Raw genomic sequence first — 11,643 nt, forward strand, 5'->3', positions numbered from 1 at the left:
AAGGTAGTAATCTCAGGATTACTCCCAGTGCCAGGTGCTAGTGAGAGCAGAAATAGCAGGATATATCAGATGAATACGTGGCTGGAGAAATGGTGTAGGGGGGAGGGATTCAGATGCCTGGGACATTAGGACCGGTTCTGGGGAAGGTGGCACCAGTACAAGCTGGACGGGTTGCATCTGGGCAGGACTGGGATCAATTTCCTCGTGGAGGGTGGGGGGGGTTTGCTAGTGCTGTCGGGGAGGGTTTAAACTAGAATGGCAGGGGGATGGGAATCTGAGCAGGGAGACAGAGAGAGGGAAACAAGGATAGAAATGAAAGAGAGAAAGGTAAGAAGCAAAAGTAGAAGGCAGAGCAAAAAAGGGTGAGAAACAAGTGGGGCCGCAGTGCAAAATAAAACTAAGATGACTAACAATGTTAAAAAGACAAGTCTAAAGGCATTGAGTCTTAATGTGTGGAGCATTCGCAATAAGGCGGATGAATTAACAGTGCAAATAGATATAAACAGTTATGATACAGTTGCGATTATGGAGACATGGCTGCAGGGTGACCAAGGATGGGAACTGAACATTCAGGGGTATTCAGTATTTAGGAAGGACAGGCAAAAAGGGAAAGGAGATGGGGTAGCATTGTTAGTAAAGGAGGAAATCAATGCAATAGCGAGGAAGGATATTGGCTCAGAAAATCATGATGTGGAATCTGTATGGGTGAAAGTAAGAAACACCGAGGGGCAGAAAATGTTGGTGGGGTTGTCTATAGGCCCCCAAACAGTAGTGGAGATGTAAGGGAAGGCATTAAACAGGAAATTAGAGATGCATGCAATAAAGGTACAACTGTAATCATGGGTGACTTTAATCTACATATAGATTGGTCAAACCAAATTAGCAATAATACTGTGGAGGAGGATTTCCTGGAGTGCGTACGTGATGGTTTTTTCGACCAATACGTTGAGGAACCAACTAGAGAACAGGCTATACTAGAATGGGTATTGTGCAATGAGAAAGGATTAATTAACATTCTTGTTGTGCGGGGTCCCTTGGGGAGGAGCGACCATAACATGATAGAATTCTTCATTTAGATGTAGAGTGAAGTAGTTGAATTCGAAACGAGGGTCCTGAATCTAAATAAAGGAAACTACGAAGGTATGAGGTGCGAGTTGGCTATGGTAGATTGGGGAACTTTACTAAAAGGGTTGACAGTGGATAGGCAATGGATAATATTTGAAGAACGTGTGCGTGAATTACAACAATTATTCATTCCTGTCTGGCACAAAAATAAAACCGGAAAGGTGGCTCAACCTTGGCTTACAAAAGAAATTAGGGATAGTATTCGATCCAAAGAGGAAGCATATAAAATTGCCAGAAAAAGCAGCAGGTCTGAGGATTGGGAACGGTTTAGAATTCAGCAAAGGAGGACAAAGAGGTTGATTAAGCGGGGGGAAATAGAGTATGAGAGTAAACTTGTGGGGAACATAAAAACTGACTGTAAAAGCTTCTCGAAATATGTGAAGAGAAAAAGATTAGTGAAGACAAATGGAGGTCCCTTACAGTCAGAAACAGGGGAAATTACAATGGGGAACAAAGAAATGGCAGAACAATTAAACACATACTTTGGTTCTGTCTTCACAAAGGAGGACACAAATAACCTCCCAGAAATGTTAAGGAACCAAGGGTCTAATGAGAGGGAGGAACTGAAGGAAATCAGTATTAGTAAAAAAAATACTGCTAGGGGGAAATTAATGGGGTTAAAAGCTGACAAATCCCCAGGGCCTGATAATCTACATACCAGAGTACTAAAGGACTCTGGAGCAGTTCCTACAGATTGGAGGGTGGCAAATGTAACCCCACTATTTAAAAAAGGAAGGGGAGAAAAAACAGGGAATTACAAACCAGTTATCCTTCCATCAGTCGTGGGGAAAATGCTAGAGTCTATTATAAAGGATGTGATAGGATTGGACAAAGTCAGCATGGGTTTACGAAAGGGAAATCATGATTAACAAATCTACTGGAGTTTTTTGAAGATGTAACTAGTAGAACAGATAAGGGAGAACCAGTGGATGTGGTGTATTTGGATTTTCAGAAGGCTTTTGATAAGGTACCACATAGGAGGTTAGTATGCAAAATTAAAGCACATGGGATTGGGGGTAATATACTGGCATGGATTGAGAATTGGTTGACAGACAGGAAGCAGAGAGCAAGAATAAATGGGTCTTTTTCCGGGTGGCAGGCAGTGACTAGTGGGGTACCGCAGGGATCAGTACTTGGGCCCCAGCTATTCACAATATATATTAATGACTTGGGTGAGGGAACTAAATGTAACATTTACAAGTTTGCAGACAACACAAAGCTGGGGAGGAATGTGAGCTGTGAGGAGGATGCAAAGCGGTTCCAATGTCATTTGGACAAGTTGGGTGAGTGGGCAAATGCATGGCAGATGCAGTATAATGTGGATAAATGTGAGGTTATCCACTTTGGTTGAAAAAACAAAAAGGCAGATTATTATGTAAATGGTGATAGATTGGGAAACGGGGAGATGCAACGAGACCTGGGTGTCTTTGTACACCAATCGCTGAAAGCAAGCATTCAGGTGCAGCAAGCAGTTAGGAAGGTGAATGGTATGTTAGCCTTCATTGCAAGAGTATTTGAGTACTGGAGCAAGGATGTCTTACTGCAGTTTTACAGGGCCTTGGTGAGACCACATCTGGAGTATTGTGTGCAGTTTTGGTCTCCTTATCTGAGGAAGGATGTTCTTGCCATGGAGGGAGTGCAAAGAAGATTTACTAGGCTGATTCCTGGGATGGCAGGATTGACTTATGAGGAGAGATTGGGTCGACTCGGCCTATATTCACTAGAGTTTAGAAGAATGAGGGGGGATCTCATAGAAACCTATAAAATTCTAACAGGACTAGACAGGCTAGATGCAGGGAGGATGTTCCCGATGGTTGGAGAGTCCAGAACCAGGGGTCACAGTCTCAGGATACGGAGTATGTCATTTAGAACCAAGATGAGGAGAAATTTCTTCACTCAGAGGGTGGTGAACCTGTGGAATTCTCTACCACAGAAGGCAGTGGAGGCCAAGTCATTAAATATATTCAAGAAGGAGATCGATATATTTCTTAATACCAAAGGGATCAAGGGATATGGGGAGAAAGCAGGAACAGGGTACTGAATTAGACGATCAGCCATGATCTTTTTTGAATGGTGGAGCAGGCCCGAAGGGCCGAATGGTCTACTCCTGTTCCTATTTTGTATGTTTCTATAACTAGCTGATGATTGCACAATGTTCAGCACCATTCGCGACTCCTCAGATACTGAAGCAGTCTGTGTAGAAATGCAGCAAGACCTGGACAATATCCAGGCTTGGGCTGATAAGTGGCAAGTAACATTCGCACCACACAAGTGCCAGGCAATGACCATCTCCAACAAGAGAGAATCTAACCATCTCCCCATGACATTCAACAGCATTACCATCGCTGAATCCCCTATTATCAACATCCTAGGGGTTACCATTGACCAGAAACTGAACTGGAGTAGCCATATAAATACCATGGCTACAAGAGCAGGTCAGAGGCTAGGAATCCTGCGGCGAGTAACTCACCTCCTGACTCCCCAAAGCCTGTCCACCATCTACAAGGCACAAGTCAGGAGTGTGATAGAATACTCTCCACTTGCCTGGATGGGTGCAGCTCCAACAACACTCAAGAGGCTCGACACCATCCAGGACAAAGCAGCCTGCTTGATTGGCACCCCATCCACAAACACTCACTCCCTCCACCACCAACGCACAGTGGCAGCAGTGTGTACCATCTACAAGATGCACTGCAGCAACGCACCAAGGCTCCTTAGACAGCACCGTCCAAACCCGCGACCTCTACCACCTCGAAGGACAAGGGCAGCAGATGTTTCGGAACATCACCACCTGCAACAGTGGACGCAGCTGCGACAATTTCGGGATAAGGCATATTGATCAGTTTTCTGTTTTTAAAAATCTACAAGAAAACCTGTCGCTGTCTGTTTATTTGAAAAACTAAAACACGAAGAGGTTAAACCCGATTAACAAAACACTTGCTGTGGTCAGGCAGGGAGTTAAACATCTTACCATGTGACCGGAACACTCACATACTCACATACTTTCACACTCACACACACACACACTCACAGATACACGCATTCTCACGCAAACACTCACGCTCACACATTCTCACACTCCCACACAACACATTCTCACACTCACACTCATACACTCACACACTAACACACACACATACGTTCTCACACTCACTCACATTCTTACACTCACACATTCTCACACTCACACACATACACTCACACACATTCTCACACTCACACACATACACTCACACACAACACATTCTCACACTCACACTCACACACTCACACACAACACATTCTCACACTCATACACTCACACACTAACACACACACATACATTCTCACACTCACACACATTCTGTCACTCACACTCACACACCTTCTCACACTCACACACACCTTCTCACACTCACACACACACACATTCACGCACACACACACACACATTCTCACACACACACACACATTCTCTAACACACACTCTCACAAACGCTCACTCTCTTTCACTCGCTTTCTCATACACACCCACAAAAACTCTCACACATTCTCACACATGCTGACTCTCACACTCACACATTCTCACACTCACATTCTCACACCGACACACACTCACCCACACATTCTCACACTCACACACATTCTGTCACTCACACTCTCACACACACCTTCTCACACTCACACACACCTTCTCACACTCACACACATTCTTACACACACACCTTTTCACACTCACACACATTCTTACACACACACCTTTTCACACTCACACACACACATTCTCACACCGACACACACACACACATTCTCACACACACACATTCTCACACTCACATACGCACACATTCTCTCACACACACTCTCACTCTCACAAACGCTCACTCTCTTTTGCTCACTTTCACATACACACCCACAAAAACTCTCACACATTCTCACACATGCTGACTCTCACACACGCTCATTCTCACACACACATTATTACACTCACACTCACACATGCTCACACTCACATTCTCACACCGACACACACTCACACACATTTTCACACACACACATTCTCACACTCACACACACCTTCTCACACTCACACACACACACACACACATTCTCACACTCATACACATTCTCACACCGACACACACACATGCATTATCACACTCACACACATTCTCACACACACACACACATTTTCACACACACTCACACACATTCTCACACTCACACTCACACATTCTCACACTCACATTCTCACACCGACACACACTCACACAGATTCTCACACACACACATTCTCACACTCACACACGCACACATTCCCTCACACACACTCTCACTCTCACAAACGCTCACTCTCTTTCACTCACTTTCACATACACACCCACAAAAACTCTCACAGATTCTCACACATGCTGACTCTCACACTCGCTCATTCTCACACACTGTCACTCTCACAAACGCTCACTCTCTCATTCTCTTTCACACACTCTCACATGCACACCCACACAAACTCTCACACTCTCTCTAACACACACTCGCTTTTACACTTTCTCACTCTCACACACGCTTACTCTTACGCTGTCTCACTCTCACAAATGCTCACTCTCACACTCTCAAATACACACCCACAAAGCTCTCACGCACACTCACACACTCTCATGCTCATTCGCTCACTCGCACACACTCACTTGCACACACTCACACACTCTCATGCACACTCACTCTCACACGCTCACTCTCACACACTCTCTCACACACACTCATGCACACTCACACACACACTCACACTCGCACACTCACTCTCACACACATGCACTCACTCTCACACATGCTCACTCTCAAACACGCTGACACTAACACACTCACTCTCACACACTCACTCTCACACACACTCTCTCTCCTACATGCTCACTCTCACACACTCTCACACACTCTCACACATTCACTCTCACCCAGACTCACTCACACACATGCTGACTCTCACACATGCTCACTATCACACACACTCACTCTCACACACTCTCACTCTCACACACACTCACTCTCACACACACTCACTCTCACACACGCTCACTCTCACACACACACACTCACTCTCACAGATCTCACTCTCACAGATCTCACTCTCACACACACTCACTCTCACACACACTCGCACATTCACTCTCACCCAGACTCACTCTCACACATGCTCACTCTCACACACACTCACTCTCACACACACTCACTCTCACACACGCTCACTCTCACACACACTCACTCTCACAGATCTCACTCTCACAGATCTCACTCTCACACACACTCACACATTCACTCTCACCCAGACTCACTCTCACACATGCTCACTCTCACACACACTCACTCTCACACACTCTCACACACACTCACTCTCACACACACTCACTCTCACACACTCTCACCCAGACTCACTCTCACACATGCTCACTCTCACACACACTCACTCTCACACACTCTCACACACACTCACTCTCACAGATCTCACTCTCACAGATCTCACTCTCACACACACTCACTCTCACACACACTCACACATTCACTCTCACCCAGACTCACTCTCACACATGCTCACTCTCACACACATTCACTCTCTCACACACTCACTCTCACACACTCTCTCACACACTCATACATTCACTCTCACACACACTCACTCTCACACACACTCACTCTCACACATGCTCACTCTCACACAGACTCACTCACTCTCACAGATCTCACTCTCACACACACTCACTCTCATACATGCTCACTCTAACACACACTCACTCACTCTCACAGATCTCACTCTCACACACACTCACTCTCACACACACTCACTCTCACACACACTCACTCTCACACACGCTCACTCTCACACACACTCACTCTCTCTCACAGATCTCAGTCTCACACACACTCACTCTCACACATGCTCACTCTCACACACACTCACTCTCTCTCACAGATCTCACTCTCACACACACTCACTCTCACACATGGTCACTCTCACACACACTCACTCACTCTCACAGATCTCACTCTCACACACACTCACTCACTCTCACAGATCTCACTCTCACACATGCTCACTCTCACACACACTCACTCTCTCTCACAGATCTCACTCTCACACACACTCACTCTCTCTCACAGATCTCACTCTCACACACACTCACTCTCACACATGCTCACTCTCACACACACTCACTCACTCTCACAGATCTCACTCTCACACACACTCACTCACTCTCACAGATCTCACTCTCACACATGCTCACTCTCACACACACTCCCTCTCACACACTCACTCTCACAGAGCTCACTCTCACACACTCACTCACTCTCACAGATCTCACTCTCACACACACTCACTCTCACACGCTCACTCACTCTCACACACCCTCACGTTCACACTCTCACTCTCACAAACTCTCACACACACTCACTCTCACACACACTCACTCTCACACACACTCACTCTCACACACTCTCACTCTCACACACTCTCACTCTCACACACACTCACTCTCACACACACTCACTCTCACACACTCTCACTCTCACACACACTCACTCTCACACACACTCACTCTCACACACACTCACTCTCACACACTCACTGTCACCCAAGCGCACACTCTCTGCCTGTGTTGACATACTGTTGATGAGGATAATGGTCAGCATGGTGATAGTGAAGAAGATAGTGGGCTCCATGGAGACTTTCACCAGGATGGATGTGAGTAGGAAGAGGACGAAGATAGCGCCGAGACATCCACTGATCCGGACCACTTGTGGGATCCTGAGTTCAGGGAGAGAGGAGAACCTTACTTTACAATTTACACCCATTGTCCCAATCAGCTCTCTCACATCAAAATACAGTCACCACATCAATACCCAGTGCCAAGCACAGGCTGAGAGACAGGAGCAATCCCCCCTCCCCCCTGCTCCCGCTTCCCCATCACATTCCTGGCTGGTGTCCCATCTTCCACACTCCATAAACTTGATATCATCCCAAGTTCTACCCCTGTATTGTAAAGTACACCAAGTCCCTTTCACACATCACCCTGTGTTCACTGACCTACACCAGTTCCAAGTACAACAACAACCCCATTTTTAAATCCTCATTCTCAGCTTCCAATCCCTCTATCGTGTCACCCCTCCCAATCTCTGTAATCTCCTCCAACCCCAACATCCTCCGTGATCGCTGTGCTCCTTCGATTCTGCCCTCTTGAGCATCCCTGAATTTTAATTGCTCCACCATTGGTGTCCATGCCTTCGGCTGCCTGGGCCCTCAGCTCTGGAATTCCCTCCTCAAACCTCTCCGACTCTGCACCTCACGTTCTTCCTTAAAGATGATCCTTAAAACTTACCTCTTTGATCACCTGTCTGAATATGTGGTTCAGTGTCAAACTTTGTTTGCTAATGCCTCTGTGAAGAGCCTTGTACCATTTTACTATGATTAAGGCACGATATAAGTACAGGCTATTGTGACTAACTGAACAAACCCCACTGCCTATTCACTCCTGCTTCACTCAGAGAACCATGGGACAAAAAACTTACCGTTCAAGAAGGATAGAGTTGAGGCAGCTGAAGATCAGCATGGGTAACATTGCACAGAGTGTCATAACATTCCCAAGCTTTTCCTGTAGGTAGTTTTCCTGTGGGACTAATGTCCCATTTAATCCATAGGTTCCGTTGGCATGAAGACTGTCAATGTCAACATCCACATCTCTCAATTTGAACTTAAAGTACTAAAGGAGGAAAGAATGTGAGTTACTGTGGATATCAGAGATAGGAGAGAGGTTAAGGGTCAGTACAGGATACGATCAATGTGGGTTTGGATTAGGGTCAGTGTGTGATCGATCAATATGTGTTAGGGATTAGATTCTGCATTGAGGTTTGGGTTACAGTTAGGGTTTAGGGTTAGATTCTGTATTAAGCCTAGGATTAGGGGATAGGGCTTAGCTATTGCATTAGGGTTAGGGGTTATGGGTTTGGAATAAGATGCTGCATTAGCATTAGGGGTTAGTGGTTCAGGGTTAGATGCTGCATTTGAGTCAGGCTTAGGTTGAGTGTTAGGGTTAGGGGTGATGGCTTAGGGTTTGGGTAAGGGTTAGGTTTTAAGGGTTACGCTTAGGATTCAGGGGTTAGAGTTGTGGTTAGGGTTAGGGTTCTGGTTATGTTAGGGGTTAGTGGTTAAGGGTTAGGGTTAGGTTTAGGGGTTAGGGGTTAGGTTTAGGGGTTAGGGGTTAGGGTTTAGGGGTTAGGGTTAGGGTAGGGTTTGGGTTAGGGGTTAGGGTTAGGGTTTGGTTTAGGGGTTAAGGTTAGGGGTTAGGGTTGGGGTTAGGGTTAGGGTTAGGGGTTAGGGTTGGGGTTAGGGTTAGCGGTTAGAAATTAGATGCTGGAAGAATCACGTTAGGGTTAGGGGTTAGGGTTAGGGGTTAGGGTTAGGGGTTTGGGGTTAAGGTTTAGGAGTTAAGGGTTGGGGTTAAGGGTTAGTGTTAGGTGTTAAGGGTTAGGGTTTTGGGGTTAGAGGTTAGACATTAGGGTTAGAGTTAGAGGTTAGGGGTTGGGGTTAAGGGTTAGGGTTAAGGGTCAAGGTTAAGGGTTAGGGTTTAGGGGTTAGGGTTAAGGGTTAGGGGTTATGGGTTATGGGTTAGGGGTAGGGGTTAGGGTTAGGGGTTTGGGTTTGGGATTAGGGATTAGATGTTGGAAGAATCCCGTTAGGGTTAAGGTTAGGTGTTAGGGGTTAGTGATTAGATGCTGGAAGAATCAGGTCCATTAAGAGGAGGGTTAAGGCTATGGGTTAAGAGGAGGGTTAAGGCTATGGGTTAAAGGTTATGGGTTAAAGGTTATGCCTAGGGGTTAAGGGTTTGTGGTTAAGGGTTATGGGTTAGGTGTTTGGGGTTAGGTGTTAGGATTAGGGGTTTGGGGTTAAGGTTTAGGTGTTAAGGGTTAGGGTTTTGGGGTTAGAGGGTTAGGGTTAGGGTTAGGGTTAGGGTTAGGGTTAGGGTTAGGGTTTAGGGGTTAGAGGTTAGACATTAGGGTTAGAGTTAGAGGTTAGGGGTTGTGGTTAAGGGTTAGGGTTAAGGTTAAGGGTTAGGGTTTAGGGGTTAGGTTTTAAGGGTTAGGGGTTATGGGTTAGGGGTTTGGAGTTAGGGGGTTAGGCGTTAGGGTTAAGGGTTAGGGTTAAGGGTTAGGGTTAGGGGCTGTGGGTTAGGGGTGAAGCATTAGGGTTAGGTGTTAGATGCTGGAAAAATCAGGTCCCGGATGGGTTAAGAGGAGGTCGATGGAGAGGAAAGCTGGAAATGGAGCTCCGGTTGAGCTGGGCTTCATACCCCAATCGCTGTCAGGAAGAAATTCCAGGGCAGCAACGTCCCGAGACCCAGCATTAGGAATATTATCCACACTGCTTTGAATCTGTAAAAGGGAGGAACAAGCGTTAACAGCTGGGATAACACTGACCCTCATGAAGAACGCTCTTTAACCCATTTCATAGGAATACCGGAAGATAGGAACAGGAGTAGGCCATTCAGCCCCTCGAGCCTGTCCCGCCATTCAATGAGATCATGACTGATCTGCAGCCTTAGTCCATACACCTGCCTTTGGCCCATATCCCTTAATATCTTTGCTTAACAAAAATCTATCTATCTCAGATTTAAAATTAACAACTGTTCTAGTTTCAACTGCTGTTTGTGGTAGCGAGTTCCAAACCTCTACCACCCTTTGCGTGAAGAAGTGCTTCCTAACATCTCTCCTGAATGGTTTGGTCCTAATTTTTAGACTATGCCTCCTAGTTTTAGAATCTCCAACCAGTGGAAATAGTTTATCTTTATCTAGCCTGTCTTTTCCTGTTAATATCTTGAAGACTTCAATCAGATCACCCCTTAACCGTCTAAATTCTAGTGAAAACAGGCCTAATATGTGTAATCTCTCCTCGTAACTTAACCCCTGTAGTCCAGGTATCATTCTTGTAAACCTACGTTGCACTCCCTCCAAGGTCAATATATCCTTCCTAAGGTGTGGTTCCCAGAACTGCTCACTGTACTCCAAGTGGGATCTAACCAGGGTTTTGTACAGCTGCAGCATAACCTCTGTGTCTTTATACTCCAGTCCTCTAGATATAAAGGCTAGCATTCCATTAGTCTTTTTGATTGTTTTCTGCACTTGCTCGTGGCATTTTAAAGATCTATGTACCTGTTCCTCCAAGTCTCTTTGGACATCCACTGTATTTAACCTCTTCCCATTTAGAAAGTACCCTGTTCTATCCTTTTTTGATCCAAAATGGATAACCTCACACTTGCCTGTATTAAAATCCCTCTGCCACAGTTTTGCCCATTCACCTAGTCTGTCCATAACACTTTTCAATTTTATGCTATCATCTAGACTGTCTACAATGTCACCTAACTTTGTATATCAGCAAATTTGGATATATGACTGACTATGCCATCATCCAAGTTGTTAATGAATATGTGAATAATTGAGGCCCCAACACAGATCCCTGCGGGACACCACTAGTCACATCCTGCCAATTGGAGT

At 45.7% G+C, this 11,643-nt stretch overlaps 1 protein-coding gene across 4 annotated transcripts in view; it reads right to left on the reverse strand.

Annotated features, from left to right (window-relative positions):
* The window catches only part of LOC137366505 (equilibrative nucleoside transporter 1-like), a 352,530-nt gene that overhangs the window by 207,118 nt on the left and 133,769 nt on the right, over positions 1 to 11,643 (reverse strand). For all 4 annotated transcript variants that reach the window (XM_068028318.1, XM_068028303.1, XM_068028319.1 and 1 more), the window contains 3 exons: positions 10,443 to 10,524; positions 8,665 to 8,855; positions 7,764 to 7,903 (listed from right to left, as the gene is read on the reverse strand). In XM_068028318.1, the coding sequence (XP_067884419.1) occupies positions 7,764 to 7,903; positions 8,665 to 8,855; positions 10,443 to 10,524 (413 nt within the window). The remainder of the gene's footprint in view (positions 1 to 7,763; positions 7,904 to 8,664; positions 8,856 to 10,442; positions 10,525 to 11,643) is intronic.

Source organism: Heterodontus francisci, chromosome 3 (genome assembly GCF_036365525.1).
Source record: "Heterodontus francisci isolate sHetFra1 chromosome 3, sHetFra1.hap1, whole genome shotgun sequence".
Classification (NCBI taxonomy): Eukaryota; Metazoa; Chordata; class Chondrichthyes; order Heterodontiformes; family Heterodontidae; genus Heterodontus; species Heterodontus francisci.